Source organism: Calidris pugnax, unplaced genomic scaffold (assembly GCF_001431845.1).
Source record: "Calidris pugnax isolate Ruff unplaced genomic scaffold, ASM143184v1 scaffold39, whole genome shotgun sequence".
Taxonomy (NCBI): domain Eukaryota; kingdom Metazoa; phylum Chordata; class Aves; order Charadriiformes; family Scolopacidae; genus Calidris; species Calidris pugnax.
Window position 1 is genome coordinate 299261 of NW_015090828.1, and position 19691 is coordinate 318951.

General features: G+C 38.8%; 1 protein-coding gene across 1 annotated transcript in view; it reads left to right on the forward strand.

Moving 5' to 3' along the window:
- RET (ret proto-oncogene) overlaps nt 1–19691 on the forward strand; it is an 87275-nt gene that overhangs the window by 54329 nt on the left and 13255 nt on the right. The window contains exons 6-15 of the mRNA XM_014940577.1: nt 370–569; nt 4865–5123; nt 6253–6378; nt 7330–7440; nt 10988–11107; nt 13394–13650; nt 15423–15570; nt 16510–16617; nt 18177–18391; nt 18493–18615. Of these exons, the coding sequence (XP_014796063.1) occupies nt 370–569; nt 4865–5123; nt 6253–6378; nt 7330–7440; nt 10988–11107; nt 13394–13650; nt 15423–15570; nt 16510–16617; nt 18177–18391; nt 18493–18615 (1667 nt within the window). The remainder of the gene's footprint in view (nt 1–369; nt 570–4864; nt 5124–6252; nt 6379–7329; nt 7441–10987; nt 11108–13393; nt 13651–15422; nt 15571–16509; nt 16618–18176; nt 18392–18492; nt 18616–19691) is intronic.

The window sequence follows — 19691 nt, forward strand, 5'->3', positions numbered from 1 at the left end:
TAGAGAAAGCTGAGAAATTTCAAGTTAAGTACATGCCGAGCTTTAAGGATATACTGAAAACATTGTGTTTGTGCATCTCTGGGATAAGAGGGGGCATGGGATGATGTGGTATGTATTGATAAGCAAGTGGTCCTGATTGTAGGATTGTCAGCATGGCATTTAGAAGAGAAGAGAACCTCTCCACACATCTTGAATGGCACAGAGCATAACTCCCTAGGAGCATATTTTCGTATTTATCTCACCTTCTGTTTCCTGTTAGTATTAACTTTGATAGGTATAATTTTGATGTAATTTTGTTGGGATTGCAGTATCAAAATATACATTTGCAGATCATGTGGGTTGGTAACAGACTAATCTTTTCTTTTGCAGAACTGGTACTGAATAAAAGTATTTCAGTCACAGAGCATCGTTCCTTCCAGTTGGATGTTTTGGTGAATGACACAGAATTTCATGGCCCGGAAAGATCGGTGATGCTTCATTTCAATGTCTCCATCCTCCCTGTCAGCATTCAGTTTCCAAACATGACTTACCAGTTCACAGTGAACAGAAACGCTGAACGTTTTGCACAAGTAAGAACTGCGTTCATTACACTTTCACTCCCTGTTAGTGATGGAGCTTAGTAGGTGGATCACTGGGGAGAGATGCCTTAAAGGGTTGGTTGTAGCTGTTCTAAGTAGCATCAGCAAAAAATCTCAAGTCAATATAACTGTTTCTGGATAGCAGGTAGACTGGACACCAGCTGTCCCGTCACGTAATAGCAGACGAGGGGCTACACATGGAAGTATTAATAGAGAGAAATAGTGACAGAAGGACTTGCAACCATGAGTGGCTTAGGCATAAATAAGTGGAAAAATATCAAGGGCAAAAAAAGAAATGTGTCTCAGCTATTGGAGTCCCAGCTCTACGTATTCCAGTATGTTAATGGCTTTCCTCTAGATAATGGCTGGTTAGTAATTAATGTGTTTCTTAATTTAACCCTCATTTTAGGTTAATCACCACCATTGCCATTAATAATGCCTTCCAGAAACACTTCGTAACGGGTTGACATCAATCAGGTGGAAATTACAATGTAATTCCTATGGAACATGTACATTAATAAGGAACTAGTTCAATATAATTAATGTTATGAAAGTGAATATTAAAAACATCAGTGATGAGCCATTTTGGGGGAGTTGCTGGAAAGTATACTTTGTAACTAAATAAAGCTATAAAACTGCTGCTGTACTTGTAGCAGAGAGGCGGGTTGAGACTAAAATATGATCATCACAGCTGCAGAGAAAACCAATTTATTAGAAGACTTCTGAGGAAGAGTTCAGTTTTATTCATTTTTAAGCCTCTGGCTAATGGTAAAAAGAAAGAAAAAGGAAAGTTAGATACATTGCATGTTTTTACATTTAATCGGAGGAAATGCACTGTGGGTTGATAGCTCTTCAGAGTATGGAACAGGCTTTACACAAACAATAAAAATGCTACTTAGTCAAGGGACATTGTACCCGTAGTCTGCACTGAATATCCTAAATAAGAAATAGATACCAAGTGTGCTTACACTGAGCTCCCTACAAAAAAGCTACTTCTTTATGACATATTGTGATACCTTCTTGCTGCACCTTTTAAAATCGCAGTCCATCAGAAACTTCAGAGCGTGTTCTGTGCTTTTTGTGCAGATTGCAATATTTTTGATGTTAGGTTTGGGGTTGTTGTAGCACCAGATTGTGAAAGCTTTATTCTCAGCACTGTAGGTAAAATCTTGTCTGGAAATAAGGTGAAATCAGTGGGTTTCTCCCTAAAAGAAATAACAGCATAGATGTGTAAGATACTTATAGTCTAGCTCTTAGCATCTAGAAATAGGCCCTAACCCCCAACTGTATATATATCACAACATAAGTGTAATCTTAAAAGTGTGGAAACTTAACTGTTAGTTGTGTATTAATATATATAAATTGATTTTTATGTGTGTGTATATATATTTTTTACATATAGGTGCATGCATACAATAATATTATGAATGAATGAATTCCAAATTAAATTTGGTTAAACCATATTTATCTGTGCATACCCTAGATGGCCTGAATGCATTTGGTTGAAGTCTGGGAGTATATAGTTTTCAAGTTCCAGAATGCAACCAAAAAAAAAAGCACCAAAAAAAAAAGTTAACTTCTAAAGGTGCTGGCTTTGTATGTTGTCAGGACAGTCAAAGGTCTGAGAGGGAACATTAGGGTTTCTGGAAACGATGGCGCTTCCCACTAACGGTGCAGGTTCACTGGGTGGCAGTAGTAGCAGGGAGAACTGTTTCTGTCAAGAAAGACTCCGAGTCTGTGGGAGGAGATTTCTCTTTGTGCGGCCTAAACACAAATTCACAAAGAGATTTTGTTCTGATTCTTGACCAGGAAAATGCAAAACTCGTCCCGGCTCTGGAGTTGTTCTCAAACAGTTACTGTCATTCACTTCTGAGGCTGGGTTTGAGTTTGCAGTGGGTTTGGGTTGGAGCACAAGTCAGTGGAAGCAGCTTAGTCCCCAGCACTTCATATTATTAAAGTTGTCTGCATAATTAGCTGTGATGTGCCAGAGCAGGGAGGAAAAGTACTGGGCCAAATCAATATGAAGGCTGAACTGTCTCTTGCCCTAAGGAAAACACAAGAGCGTGAAGAAATGATTAACTGCTGGGCTGATGCCATTTGTCTATTTGAGCAGCTAAATGAATTGAATAACAGAAGCATGGCCTTGACGGTACAGACTTGCCCAGTGGCATTTAACTTATCAAAGTACTTAAAGCTCTATTGACATTTACTGAGACAAATGATGAATAACATTGGCTGAGATTTTTAGAGAGGTTATATGTCCAAATGTCCCTGGAATTCAGTGAAGAGGAACGTTATCATCATCATTATCCGGACTTTATATTAGACTCTAGAGCTCAAAAGATGGATTTTTCTGTTCCTATTTCTGATAATGATATTTCTGTGTTAACTGTTGTGTGTCTTGCCAAATGCACCTTTGTAGGTTCCTCCCTTGTATGTTGATGTTAAGCCTGATTACCAGGCTCTTTTTCACCCATTTCATGAGAAAGAGGAACCTTCTCCCTTCTTCCCCTGGGGCTGTGCTCTGCTGCATCTGAGAGCTGTGCTGACTCCAGAACCTGCAGTGCAGGGCAAAGTTACCAGCTTGGGCTTTGTCTAGTGGAAGCAGGCAAAAAGAGAAAGCCCATCTTGTAGAAACTTCTTGAGGGGGATGTTTTTAGCTTCTCCTTAAATTATACAGAGAAAACAGAACTGGTCCATGCACTACTCTAAGGAGAATCTGCTCTTCAGGGACCTTGAATTTATGGAGTCTTCTCCATCCCCTTTGGAGGAAGATTCTGTTGATTAAAAAGGTGCCTGGAAAAAGCAGTTATGATAGAGTAGGCAGAAAGGACAGCTTAGTCTACATAAAATAGGTTCATGCCATGGCACATCATTATGTTCTCCTGCTGCCTCAAAGAAACACCCTGTAAGCAGTTGCAAAGCGCTGCCAGTTGCGATGCAGCACCGAAGCTGAGATGACGTGGCTCTGGAAGGGATGTGTCTAGACCACGCGTCTAGACAGTTTATGAACAGTTGAAGTCTTTTCTTTACTTCTTTTTCTTCCAGCCAGTCCCTGCATGCTGTGGAGAGGAGACAGCATGGAAGAAATGGCTGAGCTTCTGATTGCTTTAATAGCCTTTGTATGTTGTCCTGCCACTAAAAAACCCAACAACACCCCCCACCCAGTAAACGGTGCCAAGCGACCAGTCAGTGATGTGAATGCGAATAAGTTAGATGAAGTGGGACTATCCTATGATAAAATATGCTACTAGGACTGCAAAACCTTCCTTCATGACTTTAAATAGTCCAGGTTCATAGGAAGAGGTCTTAGTACAAACAACTTTTTTTCCTTTTTTTAAAATAATCTTTAATAAGAATGGTAAAACCAAAATGTACATATATGCTTTTACCAGCAGTGGTGTTACTTGAAAACACATCTTAACTGCAGCGTTTGAAAAGAATCCATCACTGAGTTCCCTTAAATAACACTCCACCCTTCACATTGTGGTTTTCCCTTCAAGGAAAGCCAATGCTTCTGGACCTGATCCGAATCCCACTCTTGTGAATGGAAAAACCAAAGTGAGCTTTGGATCAGTTCCGATAGGAGCTGGACAGGAAGAATGGGGCTTTACATTCCTGTGCTGCTTAGATAAATCGTTTCAGACTGAAGAGGGCTCTAGTACAGCTATTCTGGCAGGCAGGAGTTCAAATATGGCAAACCAACATATTTTAATTTTTAGATAAAAACATTTTAAAACATTAAAAATGGGAAACAATGAGGTTCTTATTCCTTTTAAGGCTTTCAGAGAACTCTGCTGGCCAGAAACATTTCAGCTGTAATACTGGGAAAATTGTGTATTAGCAATTTCTATTTCTATCTTATTTGAAAAGAGTCTCAGCTTTGTTCCCACTCAGCGGTTTGCTTTCTTAAGCAAAAATGAAGTTTTTCTCACTGGGACAGGGCAGGGACCAAACTCAGACTTTCCAAAATCATGGGGTCTTGTTCTCACTGAAGACTGCTGACCATCAACAATAGGCACCAAATATCACTGAATCTCTGGGCCCAGGTTTTTTTTATTTTCACTGTTGGTCTGAAGACAATGGTAATGCTTTACCTCTCATTTTTGCTGAGAATAAACCACACGTGAAGCATTTACGTACTGCATTGGTAGTAAATTATCAAATCTATAAACCCAAGATAAATGCTGAACTCTGCATATATAATATGCTCAATTTTCTTTCAGATACCGATGTATAGTTTTGTTTCTGTTGTCTGTGATTTCTTTGTTGGTGTTTGAGCCTAGATAGGAAAAATCTGCATCGAAAACTGTATGAAATTCCGTGGTGTGAACATCTCCTACAAGCTCCTGTCTCCCAACGTAAGCTGCTATCCTGTCAGCATACTTCAAGGCCGAGAAGGCAAATGGGGAAGCCTTTATGTGAATGATTCCTCTGTGCTACACAGACCCGAGTGCAAGGAAATACAATACACTATTCAAGCTACAGACAAGCAGAGCAGGAAACATACCAAAACCCTCCTCACTGTTGTACTGGAAGGAACTCGTAAGTACTCGAGTCAATTAGAACTGTTTACAAGAGTTATGAGTGTTGGGTGATGTGTTAGTAAGGTATCCACAAACTGATGGCATGAGCAATGAAAACGAGTCTGAGTTGCAAGACACAGATCACAAAGTTTGCATTTTGAGTTCTGAATCAGACCTGCCTGTAGCAGATACTTGAAGAACTAATGCACAGAAAGGTGGTATATCATACGCAATTCCTAATGTTCATGATGACATTTGATTTAGAAGAATCTTTTTTGTGTGTCTGTGTGACCTTTATTTTGTATTTCACATATTCCTGTGCAAGAAAAAAAAAAGTGTATGTATATATTTATATATGAAACCACATATCTCTGCCCTAAGTGTATTTAGTCAATCATCTTTCCCCTACTTCTCATTCCAGTTTTTCCTTTTTTAAAAAAAAATATTTGCTTAACGTTCATGTAGCAATTGTATTGACTTAATTTTATTGAAAAGTTCACATGCCCAGATTGTTAGAAATATTCTACAACAGCCACAGCAGAGGAGGATTACACTGGAAATGTAAACAATTATTTTTCTCCAAGTCATATCACGCTATGTGCAGAACCTTACAACTCTACCTGACAATTGCCTCCGTTCCCATCTATCATATCACAGCTCCTGTGCTGAGAACAAACAGGTTGAGGAAGAAGAAACAAAAGCCTGCAGTAGACTTGTCTTCTTGCAAGAACCTTGTGCTGTCTGAAATCACACATTCCCAGCTACTGCTCTTTGGGCTGCTGTTGCATTAGCCCAAGTACTAAGTGTTTTCCCTTAATTAAAAGTTTTGTATGAAGCCATAAGTACTTATGGTCCCCATTTTTCTCTTACCAGTATGTGAACACATCTCTAGGCATTGGCAGTGTGCTATCAAGCAAAGGTAACCATGCCATCATGTTTGTCTTCTGTTTCACAGAAGAGAAACACCTGGACTTTTCTATCTAAGTTTATTGGCAGTTGGGTTAGTCAGTGTTCAGTCTTTCTCTCCTTTCTTCATCTTTCTTTCCTTCCTATCTACTCCTAAGAATGGAGTTTTCCTTCTGATTTGAGCTTTGCTTGTGTATTCGTCTCCCTTGTCCTGCGCTGACAGCAAACCCTCTTCCCAACAGTTCTAAAGAAGGAGGAGGACTGTCCTGACTCCTGTGCTGTGAGCAAGCACCGTGCTGAATGTGAAGAGTGTGGTGGCCTGGGGGTGCTGACAGGAAGGTGCCAGTGGAGACAAGGGAGTGGAAAAGGTACGTTTCTGTTGTGTGAAATCAAGCTTCTGTTTAGTCATAATTGTGCATTTGACTTCCATAGATGTAAACTGATTTATTCTGGCGGGACAACATGGTATAAACTACACAGAAGCTGGGGCTGAAAGGATTAATCATAGTGCCCAAATGAAACACGTGCTAGGAAGGAAAATGAGGTTCAGTTGGAATGATGATTCTTGGTCTTGTCCCTGGTGATGTTGGACACGATACATAAACCACCAGGCAGTGAATTGGGTTTGCAGCCATGTAACTGGAATGGGTGCCTTACGAGATAATCTCTGCAACCCTGAATTGAGTTTGGAACAAACCAGTGAGCCTCTGAGCAGGTATGCCCCAGCAGACAGCGAGCACAGAAGCTGTGTCTCTGTTGTCTCTGTGGTCTGTAGCACAGATCTGACGGGTGACAGTACTCCTAACTGCTTCAGAACAGTGCTTATCTGCCCATGCTTTTGTCTGTGGTGTGTAGCACAGACCTGACGGGTGACAGTACTCGTAACTCCTTCAGAACAGTGCTTATCTGCCCATGCTTTATCCCTTCAAACTGCATGAGTTATCACACGTTCTCTTTGACTACTTATAACCTTCATATTCAAGGATGTGTGAAATTTTGTAGAGACATCCTTAGTTGTGAAAGCCACTTTTCAGTCTCAAAATGGCCAACTAGCTCTTTTTCAAGTAATCACTGTAACTGCAAGTGACATGCCCAAAGGGCTGTCAAAAGCAGAAAACAGTGGAAAATATATTTCTTCCAGTGGCTTTTAGCTGTTGTCTTGCCTGTTACTTTAGCAGATGATATTTGTATTCCTAGATGTTTATTTTAAAAAGAAAAGTAACCTGTGCTTTGGTGCGTCAACATGCACTGAGAGGGTGCTATAAGCTTTCCTTCAAAGCTTGTTGTGTTTGGGCAGCTTTCTGTTTCTGTGTCAACAGGGATCACCACAAACTATTCCACGTGCACCCCGAGTATCAAGACTTGCCCGGATGGCACCTGTGATGTGATCGAGAGCAAAGACCCGGCCGTGTGCCCCCAGGACTGCACAAGTACGGAAATGTTGTGGGATGGGCTCTTCTGTGTCAGTGCTTGATCGCTGTTCAACTTCCACTTCCTCGATCCCAAATACCTTTACAAGCTCAACATATTTATCATCTCTGCATTGTCGTACCTGCATTTGAATCATGCAAGAGAGGTTATAGGGACTAATCTTGTTCTTTTTTTAGCCAGTCAGCCAGCACCTATTGCCTGACAGTGATGGAGAGATCAGGTTTTCTCAGTAATTCTCATTCTGCTCCCCCTGTTAATTCACAGGTAGAGTTTTTCAGTGGAGGTATTTCCTGAAACAGGTAGAGGTTTTAGGCAAATTAATGCACTATTTCCAAACTTTAGCACAGTATGATAGAAGCCATGCCTATTTTAACTACAATTTAAATAAGTAAGAAGGAACAAATTTCAATTTTAAATAAATGTGCTTGCAGAGGATCATCTGGGGAAATGCACCTGGCCTTATTTGACCGGTGACATCAAAATGATCCATTACCTTATCTATTTGAAGATACAGGCAGGGATTCATATGAACAGCATTTATGAAGGAAGAATTGAAATGCATTTGTGTTTTTTCTCAAACACATCTTTCTACGTTCCACTCCTATACCTGCTCATTCCTGCAAGTTCACAATCAGCCCAAAGAAACCAAGGTATAAAGGTTAGAAAAACAGCGTATTGCACTTGAGCAATTGACATGATAATTTTTAAGTGGATCTTTTTCTCTATCAGTATCTAATGCAGGAAAAAAGACATAGATGTTTCTTGAATAATTCTTCTGGCTCTGACACGGTATATTCCAAGTTTACGTTTTAAAATGGAGTCTTAGAGGAATTAAGCTGGGACTTACCTTCTTCTATAAAATGAATCAATGAAGAGGCATCTTTGTATTTCTTACATGAAAGAATGCGATTGTGTGTTGTAAATTACTTTTATCGCCAAGATAATTATTTCATTAGAGTGCATAAAAACAATCCTTAAAGTGGCAGAAATGCCTGAAGTGAATGCAAGTAACTTCTCTAATCATCTGAAAAGAATTCCGTATTGGTAATAACCACAATCAGTTGTCATTCTAATGGCGGAAATATTTGTGCCAGAGGCTGCAATGCTCAAACATGTAATGTGTAACATATGCAGCATCAGATGTTTTGCTGAACAGAAGCCTGAAAGAAATACTGTCGTATTAGATAATAGAAGCAGGCGAGTAAGACAAGCTTTCAAGATGTTATGTATGCCTTTTTAATGCCTGAGTTGGATAATTTTATACATGGTTTGACACAATTCAGAAGCTGGGCTGGTGCCCAAAAGCGGTATATTTACAGACAAAGAAATGAGTGTGTTTTGGGAGCTCAGAGGTGCAGGAGTACCATTATACCAGCTTTTGCTGGCAGGGGATATTTCTTTGGGAATGGCAAGCAATAAATACAAAGCCCCAGATGCGTTAAGATCAAGGATATTATTTTAAGTACAGACAGTTGCTAAAATACTTATTTTTATAAATCATGTATCATTATGATGGCTATGTACTTGAGTCCCAAAATTGCTCTCTCACACTAACACTGTGAATGTGACACTCAAGGGCACTCAGCTGAAACAACAGTCCTGTGGCTGTGGCAACCTAACTGCCTTCTAAGCAAGAACATTCCTTCTAGTAAGTAGCAGCTTCAGAGCTGGTTGTAGTGTGTGAATCTGGCTAAACATTTGTAAATGATTGATCTTTGTAGGTTCCTCTGAACTTTGGCTTTCTGATAATGGAAAAAAATAATAATATAGTGCTTAGGCTTCTCCCTTGCTTTGCATGTCTTTGTTTTGGTAGTTGGATGCCATCTTTGGTTTTGGCCAAAAAACAGTGTTTTTACTTTCTGAATGACTGTAGTTTTTATATGGTGTGTGGGACAGGGCCACAGCTTTTCCTTTTTCCAAATGATCCTGAAGCAGGGAAAGCTCTTTCCCACCACAGGGCAATATAAAAAGCTGACGAATTAAAATGGGAGCATGTGAAACACGATACAATTCAAAACAATATCAATAATTCGTAGAATTTCCCTACTAGAAATGCATTGGTGAAAAATATATTTTTGGATCTCTGGAATGCATATAGGAATCTCTGCGTTTCCAGTGTACACCTGCAGTGAAAATGTACTCCTTGCTGTGTAAAAACCTTCCCTGCTCTGTAAAATCTTCTAATCCCTCGCTCAAGAACAGTTTGAATAGGACCTGCTCAACCCTGCTTCCCCCTTCTACCAGATCCTCAAACATAGGTAGATAGAGATAAATACATACTCAAGTCCCCGTTTCACTTCTAAAAAAGGCTGTTTGCCTTTATGTGGCCAAAAATATTCTCTTCCTCAATTCATGTTATACATCCGAAGAAATGTAAAAGAAACAGTCATTCGCTCTCCTATTGACTTAGATGGGATGGAGGAAAATGAGTTGAAATAAAAAGAAGACAATTTTGAAAATAACTTCATCTTGCTTGTCTGTTGAATCCCTTTATGGTTTAGGTGATTTTTCTGAAAGGCAGCTAAACTTGGAGAATTTGATTGGTTTCTGTCTGTATGATGCTGTTTGTGATTAAAGGCAGTGTATAGGTGAAAAATGTTACATCTAATGGTCATTTTTATAATATGTGCAGGAAAAAAAAGTTGTTTACTTGAAAAGAGAATTGCAGTTACTCTGGATGAAGAACTCCTGCTTGAAATCAAGAGTACTTCTGTATGAGTTGCTGCACTTTTTCCCTAATATTAAACAATGCATTTTTAGATAAAGATTTGTTTTTTTATCACTGACACTTGGCACTTACTCTTAGTGCTTTCACTAGACTATCCTGTGGCATTTTATAGATGCGATTAAGTTCTGTTATCTCCATTTGGCAATGGAACAAACGATATCTAGAACAGTATGCTGGCTTTTCCAAGGTAAGAGGAAATTGGCATCAGAATCAGGAACGGAAGTGAAGTTTGTAGACCGCTGGTCTGTACCACTGGACCGTACATCATCTCGTGTGTAAAAAAAAAAAAAAAAGTCAAGACAATGGTGGAGAGAAACTAAAATAAGTAGACAAGAGAAGGTATTTTAAAATGTAAGATGAGCTCACTGATACAGAATCATAATGCTTTGAGGAAACTGAATCAGGACAGTCATTATATGATCATACGAGGTAGATGTTTGGCATTAAATAATAAGATTCTATATAGGGTTTTAAGGGATACATGAAATTAGGAAAGTATCCCAACTGTGCAATGCAAAGAGAACTATTAGACTTTTATTATAGATAAATTTTAATCCAGAGTCTTCTATAATGGGAATAGCTGCTAGTCAGGGTTAGTGTTAAAGCAGTGCAAGGTCCTCTTCTTGCAGGATCTCAGAAATTCCAGAATTTAGACTCTCCCTGAATTCTCAGGAATCCCTGTCTTTATCATGGCATTGTGCTGCCCTGTTAAATTTCAGATGCACACAAGCATAAACCCATGGATAACTCTGAGCCTTATTTTTTTTTTTTCCTTTTACTGTATGTGAGAATCTTAGCTTGTGTCTGTATTTGATTAGGTGGAAACATTATTGGTGGTCATGGGAAAGGCACTGGCAATCTTGGAATTAAGTCAGGACACGGGATTTGTTACTGCTTCCCAAGACAGAACTGTTACTGTGAGAAAGATGATATCAAGGGTAAGTCTAAACACTATCTGCTGTTTTTGTATTAATCTTTTCCTCTCTTTGCATCTACCACCTGTATATATACAAGGATCTAAACTTGGTTAATAAGCTGTATCTTTGGTCAGAGACTGCAAATATAAAACTAATTAAGAACTGGCACCTTAACTCCTACTATGGAGCTGGAAAACCTCCAGAGGAGCATTATTTCTGTCCTTGGCTAAAGATTCTTTTTTACCCATTACTACATGACAAACAGGTTGGTTGTCCTTTGATTTCCAGCAGCATTTGCATTTCAGTGAAACTTACCTGATATCTGCAAAGATAGCTAGGAGAATTAGAAAAACAACTGCTATCATTTCTGAAAATCTCAGCTTCAGAATGTCAGAGACAGCCAGCCCCCATTGTGTTAGGATGAGGAATGGATTACTTTTTTTCATTGACCTTTGTTTAAACAGAAAAGCTCTACACAGTTGTTTGAAAAAGATTGATGAGGGTTAAATACTGTTTGATTGTTTGTTTTCTTGTTTTTTTTTTTATTAAAAAAAAAGCAAAAACAAAAAAACATTTTTACTGTTGCAAATAATATAACATGAATATTGTGCATCTTATTAAAAAAAGCAAACAACAAAAAACAAAAAAACATTTTTACTATTGCAAATAATATAACATGAAACATTGTGCATCTTTAGGATCATAGAATTGTCTAGGTTGGAAGGGACCCATAAGATCATCAAGTCCAACCAACCACCAGCCTAACTATTAAAAAAAAAGCAAAAACAAAAAAACATTTTTACTGTTGCAAATAATATAACATGAATATTGTGCATCTTTAGGATCATAGAATCATCTAGGTTGGAAGGGACCCATAAGATCATCAAGTCCAACCATCAGCCCAACACTGCCAAAACCACCACTAAACCATATCCCTCAGCGCCACATCTACCCATCTTTTAAATACCTCCAGGGATGGTGACTCAACCACTTCCCTGGGCAGCCTGTTCCAATGCTTGATAACCCTTTCGGTGAAGAAATTTTTCCTAACATCCATCCTGAATCTTCCCTGGTGTCACTTGGTGCCATTTTGTTTTGTTCTGTAGCCTGTTACTTTGGAAACGAGACTGGCCCCTACTTTGCTACAACCTTCCATCCTATACCTTCCCTGGTGTCACTTGGGGCCATTTTGTTTTGTTCTATCGCCTGTTACTTTGGAAACGAGACTGACCCCTACTTTGCTACAACCTCCTTTCAGATTGAATCTTCCCTGGTGTCACTTGGTGCCATTTTGTTTTGTTCTGTAGCCTGTTACTTTGGAAACGAGACTGGCCCCTACTTTGCTACAACCTCCTTTCAGATTCAGCCTTGTTTAAAACTGAATTGTTTGGAATATCTCTCAATTTACTATTTTGAGTAAATTATCTGAAGACATACGAATAAAGAGGAAGCATAATGCTTCTCTTTTGCCCTTTTTTTTTTTTTTAATTCTAGAAAGATATTGTGCTGTTCTCTGCTTATTGCTGGGGTACAGTCTGTAGATGTAGCATAGTTATCTGTGTATCTGAAGTCAGGATTATCTGGTGAACAACAGCGCAAGTTCCACTTATTTCTGGGGTACAGTTTGCAGATGTAGCAAAGTTACCTGTGTATCTGAAGTCAGGATTATCTGGTGAACAACAGCGCAAGGACTGTATTTTGGATCTCTCTTCCAGAAGCAACTCCCTAGGAATGCTGTCTAGGGGCACGTAAGGCTTCAAGAAACTTAGTTTCCAAAGTAAGACACTAAAAGTGCTTCTGCAAAAGGGGAAGTAGTAAATAGGGAGGAAAAAGTGCATATTACTTCAGAAGCCATTGCAGCATTAGGCAATATTTTTAGAAATAATTATTCTGTTAAATACAAAGCCAGAAATATTATAAGTCTCCTTACTCTGCTTATTGCTGGGGTACAGTCTGTAGATGTAGCATAGTTATCTGTGTATCTGAAGTCAGGATTATCTGGTGAACAACAGCGCAAGGACTGTATTTTGGATCTCTCTTCCAGAAGCAACTCCCTAGGAATGCTGTCTAGGGGCACGTAAGGCTTCAAGAAACTTAGTTTCCAAAGTAAGACACTAAAAGTGCTTCTGCAAAAGGGGAAGTAGTAAATAGGGAGGAAAAAGTGCATATTACTTCAGAAGCCATTGCAGCATTAGGCAATATTTTTAGAAATAATTATTCTGTTAAATACAAAGCCAGAAATATTATAAGTCTCCTTATACTCTAAAAAGTTGAAGATAGTTCTAAAAAGCTCCTTTTGGTCCACAGAGCAACTATGTGATGAGATGTGCAAGACTGTGATAGCAGGGGGAGTGCTGCTGTCCTTCCTCATCTCCGTGCTGCTTTCCTCCTATTTCATCCATCGTTACCACAAGAATTCTCCAAAGCCACCTATTGCCTCGGCAGAAATGACGTTCCGGCGCCCAGCCCAGTCCTACCCCATCAGTTATTCCTCCTCTAACGTCCGCCGGCCTTCTTTAGATTCCATGGAGAACCAGGTGTCTGTAGACACCTTTAAGATACCAGTAAGCCTGACGTCATCTTGCACACAGTTTTTCTATGTCTATCTTATTCCTAAATGTTGTTTACGCATGCAGAAAATGTTATCAAAATGCAATCTATTCATAGAAATATCCAATTCAAATAACTAAAACAGAAATTGTGTGTATGGGCAAGGAACTGAAGATACTTTGAGTTGTTGGATAAACCCTATATTCTTCTATTTTTGTTATGTTTTAATATAATATGTAACATTTTAGGCCTAATTTGAGTCAACATTTTGTTCTAAACGTAAGACGTCATCTTGCACACAGTTTTTCTATGTCTATCTTATTCCTAAATGTTGTTTACGCATGCAGAAAATGTTATCAAAATGCAATCTATTCATAGAAATATCCAATTCAAATAACTAAAACAGAAATTGTGTGTATGGGCAAGGAACTGAAGATACTTTGAGTTGTTGGATAAACCCTATATTCTTCTATTTTTGTTATGTTTTAATATAATATGTAACATTTTAGGCCTAATTTGAGTCAACATTTTGTTCTAAACGTAACTCTGCATTTGACGGTGCTGTGGTTTTACTTTGTCCAATCAAATCCTAATAATTAGTAGGTTTGTAATCTCTGTGATAAGCCATAGTATCACAATAAGGGTGAGCTTAAAACAAAACAGACTGTGGGTGTCAGCTGGAGTTAAGTTTTACCCACATTTTAAGGATTTTTTCCCAGTCACACTATTGTGCCTTTAATCTAGTTTTTTCTGTTGAATCACATACTCTAGGACGCCTGCCAGCTGCTGCGTCTTCATGGACCGACACGTAGAGAAACAGTGCCAAGTGCTGTGGTTTTACTTGTCCAATCAAATACTAATAATTAGTACATTTGTAATCTCTGTGATAAGCCCTGGTATCACAATAAGGGTGAGCTTAAAACAAAAACATTTTGTTCTAAACGTAACTCTGCATTTGACGGTGCTGTGGTTTTACTTTGTCCAATCAAATCCTAATAATTAGTAGGTTTGTAATCTCTGTGATAAGCCATAGTATCACAATAAGGGTGAGCTTAAAACAAAACAGACTGTGGGTGTCAGCTGGAGTTAAGTTTTACCCACATTTTAAGGATTTTTTCCCAGTCACACTATTGTGCCTTTAATCTAGTTTTTTCTGTTGAATCACATACTCTAGGACGCCTGCCAGCTGCTGCGTCTTCATGGACCGACACGTAGAGAAACAGTGCCATTTTATATGATGTGGCAACATCAAATCTATTTGGATGTTAGATGTTGAGGTCTTCACAGACCTTGTGCTCCATTTGCTTTAATTTCTTGTCTGGTTTGTACATCTGTCATAATCTTGCAACTGTAAAGGCTTAATAACATTAATTTCATCAGAGGAGGTTTGTTGTCTCTGATGAACTCTTAAGGGAAAGCCTTATTCCATGAGTAAAACTGATTTACTTCTCTGTGAAGTCCAAGGTCACATATTCATAGTGAATCCTGTATCACTTCATGTTTCATTTGTATCCGACTTCCCAGACCTGTAAATATAATCTATTATCCATAAGTACTTGTACAGCCTGTTTTGAATTAGGTGATTTCAAGGTAATGGAAAAACACTTTCAAAATGCCTAGAGATTCAAAAGCTTTTATAGGAATGCACTGAAAGAGCAAGCAAACATTGTACAAACAAGTGTACCTATTCCCAAAGAACGTTCTCCTGTTGAACATTAATGCTTTGGGGGCAGCTAGCCACTCCTTTTCTTGCTTCATCATATAGGGTTCCTTTTCTTTCCTGCAGGAAGATCCAAAGTGGGAATTCCCTCGGAAGAACCTGGTTCTGGGCAAGACTCTTGGAGAAGGAGAATTTGGAAAGGTCGTTAAGGCAACAGCGTTCCGACTCAAGGGAAGAGCTGGCTATACCACTGTGGCAGTGAAAATGCTGAAAGGTACGTTCGCATCTGGGTCTAAAATGATTTGAAAACTATTTGTTGTAAGCCCTGAATGGATTTGAAGAGGAGATAGCATGACCGCATACTTGTCAAACTGCCCAGTAATAACACTCTGTAGGAACTGTCCAAGGAGGTTCCATGTGTCAGAGAGATTAAGAATGAGGCAGAAAAAGGGTTATCTCTGACCTATGGTGTCTTTATGACTAAAGATCTCCTTCAAGCCTCAGTGCGTTCAGAGGAAGTTTGTCAGTCAGAAGAATTCTGCAAAAACAAAATGCTTGAAAGGCTAAGAGAGCCTCTAGGGACTCTATATTGTCATGCGATTCCCAGTGACCTCAGCGAAGTCTGCATGTGTGTCTCCCAGTAAAATCAATCTCAACTGTACATTTAGCTTCCAAACTCTAAACCTGGTTGTGTGCTACAAGTGTAAGACAGTAGATTAGTGAATTTTTATTCCGTCAGAAAATGCATTGAGGAGGAGGAGGGCTATGTCATGGGAGTTAACCAAACGAGTCTTTTTTGTTTGATCAACATAAAATCTTAGCTTTCATATGCTTCTGAAGGTTCGATTGCAATGGTTCATCCTAAAACATTGCTTTATAACACTAGAAAAGGTCTGTAATATTTTGTGGTATCTTTAAGACTTTGCAGTCTCTGGTCCTGATTCTTGGCTGACCTACTCATTCTGTAGTCATTTGTACCAGGGCAGAGTGAGGGTTGTAGCAGGTTACCGAGCCAGAACGGCAGCAAAATCATTCACTTGGTTCTGATATGAATGTGGAGATGGGGAAATTTCTCTCCTGCAGGGAAGTATGGAATTTTCCAACCTCTTGCTAATTCCAGGAGAAACGGTTGATTTCATACTTCAGACAAATGTAGAGAACTCTCAAGTAATGCTTTCCTAACCACAGCTGTGTGTTTGGACACTTTCTGCAGAAAATGCTTCCCAGAGCGAGCTGCGAGATCTACTTTCAGAGTTCAACCTTTTGAAACAGGTGAACCATCCCCATGTCATCAAACTTTATGGAGCCTGCAGTCAAGATGGTAAGTAGTAGAAACTCATTATTAAGATGAAAACGTCAAGCAAGGAAATAAAGGGCAGTTTGTTGATGGGTTTGGACCACTGCTTAATAATTGCTGAGGACCTTTTAAATTTGCTGCTAGCTGAAAAATTGAGGGGACCCATAAGAAAAGCAATGTTTGAAGGGAAGGGGAAATGCTAATTCAGTGTAACTAAGCATTCTTCCTGTGGCTTTCTTCAATACGCATTTTGATTAAGAAGCTATTTATATTTAACAAATCTCTTAACCAGTTCTCTTCCAATCAGTGTATGTTTTTATGTTATGTTGACACTCAGAAAGTCTTTTCAAATATGGGTTATATTTAAAGTTTAATGGGGTTTTCATTATTGTTGTTATTATTCATACTAAAACAATGCTTTGAGGCTTGAGCCACGGAGTGAAATCTCCCTTTGGGGAAAAAAAAAAAAAAACCCAAAAAAAACAATAAGAAAAAAACCCAAACAAAAAAGACAACTACAGATCCTTTTGTTAAAATGTAGCTGGATAGTTAGATTGATACATGATTCTCCTCTGTCACAAAACTATTGTCTCCCTCTTGTGAAAGACTTGCTAAAACCCTCACTCATGGAAAGCTCTATTTCAAAGAGGAAAAATTTTCAGACACATGTATTATAAATTGCCAATGAAGCAAATTTTTATTGCTGTGCATAGGAATTGATCTGAATAATTTCTGTTCATGTTAAATGAAGTTGCATTGCAACATCCTCTTCTTTTTGCATCTGTAATTAAGCAGCCTAAACTCACAGTTTGCTTGTTGCAACCTTCAGCAACCCAGTTCTGTTGCAAGTGGTACTTTTAATTGTAGACAGAGAATATCATTCGGGGCTGAGTCATCTCTGAGTCTTAGTAATGAACCAGTGGGGGGGATATATATTTTTTTTCAGTACAATGCATTTTTTCATCCCAAAGGAAGTGAATTGTTTCTGAGTCACAGGCTTTTAATAACGATCAAGTTAATTCATTAGCGTATGGGGTGGGAGAGCTTTGATATAGCAGACAAATGTATTTAGCATTAAAGCACTGAGTGGATATTATTCATGTGGGTAATGTGGGGGAGAAACTAATGGATTGAAATGTCAGAATGTTTCTAAGTGCTCTGAAAAGGCACCTTAAATACAACACTGGAGTTAGCAGATGATTTGTAAGCTCAGTGTCACACACTCCAGGAAAGTATTTTGATTTTAAATATTTTTTTAAAGTTTCTCTAACTTGGCCTGTTTCACAGATCTGGTATGTAAGAAGGTTGCCTCTTAGTCGCAAATTATCTAGATGAGGGAATGTAATAAGAGCCTGAATTCTGCTTTGACTTAGGCTGAAACTCACTCACTTTGCATAGAGGATTAAAGCTAAAAATATTCTGTGATTCCATGGCTGTTCAGTGCCTTTTATATAAAGACCAGAGGTATCTGGAGCCTCTGACTGTTCAAAACAACGTGTTGATTAGAATAGACTTTACTTTTAAAATAAACTGAAATGGTTATCTATTAATTGTTTACTTAACGGTGTGTTTGTTTATTTCAGGCCCACTATATTTAATTGTGGAATATGCTAAATATGGCTCCTTGCGCAGTTTTCTCAGGGAAAGTCGAAAAGTAGGACCCAGCTACGTGGGTAGTGATGGCAATAGAAATTCAAGTTATTTGGATAACCCTGATGAGAGAGCCTTAACAATGGGAGATCTGATCTCATTTGCATGGCAGATATCACGGGGAATGCAGTACCTTGCAGAAATGAAGGTAGGGCAGTGGAATAGTGGATGTCCTTGGGATATGTGGACGTGTCAGCAGTTGGTTCCTCCACAAGAAGACTAAACACTATTGTTGGTTTCTTCCAAAAGCTTGTCCATCGTGACTTAGCAGCCAGAAATGTATTGGTGGCAGAAGGGCGCAAAATGAAGATTTCTGATTTTGGCCTCTCCCGTGATGTGTACGAAGAAGATTCCTATGTCAAGAGGAGTAAGGTACAGTGCATATTAAAAACAGTAGTGGGAATTACTACCTAATCAAAAGAAGGACTTTATACTGCAGGACTTGAGCACAGAAGAAAAAGATAATAGCTATTTTTTATTAACTTTGAATAATTCTCTATTTTATAAGAAATAAAAATGAAGATAAAGCAAAATTATGAGCTTAATTAGTGGAACAATAATATATATATGTAAAAAAAGAAAAAGCAAAGCATAATACTTAAGTCATCATTACTTCCTCCACCTCTTTTTTTTTTTGACTTGTCAACAGAATTGATTTATTCTTATATGTAAAAGTTAATAACCATAGAAGGACCACTATGATGACTAAGGTCTTGGAGCATTTGACATGCAAGGAGAGGCTGAAAGAGCTGGGTTTGTTTATCCTGGAGAAGAGAGGGCTCAGGAGGGTATCATTGATGTGTATAAATACCCAGTGGGAGGGAATAAAGCCAACAGAGCCAGGCTCTTCTCAGTGTGGCCCAGTGACAGGACAAGAGGCAATGGGCACTATTTTAAATGCGAGAAATTCCATTTAAAGGAAAGAAAAAACCATTTTACTGTAACAGTGATCAAACACTGGATCAGGCTGCCCAGAGAATCTCTGTCTCTGGAGATATTTAAAACCTGGCTGGAAATGGTCTCAAGAAACCTGCCGTGGCTGAGCCCCCTCTGAGCAGAGGGGTGAGGTCCCTGCCCACCCCAGGGGCTCCTGTGATCCTGTGAAAAGTTGCAGGGCAACACGTAAAGAGTAGGGTGAGATCTGCTCTTTTTTAAAAGCAATATGCCAAATAGTCTGTAATAAACTATTTATTTTTCTTAAGGCTAGCGAGTACACACAGGATGCTTAAAAATAGCATGTCTTTTGTTAATGTATATACAGAAGAATGACACATTTTTTCATTGCAGGAGCTTTTAATTCTTAACCTTTTTACAGGCAGAGGGCAGCCAATTTTTAAAGGAGGTGGGCCCTCTCACTTATCCAGTTCCTCATCACGCTGCTTGAAAACACAAACAAAAAACCCCATCATTTTTCTGTCTCTTTTCCTATTTATAATTAAAAATATAAA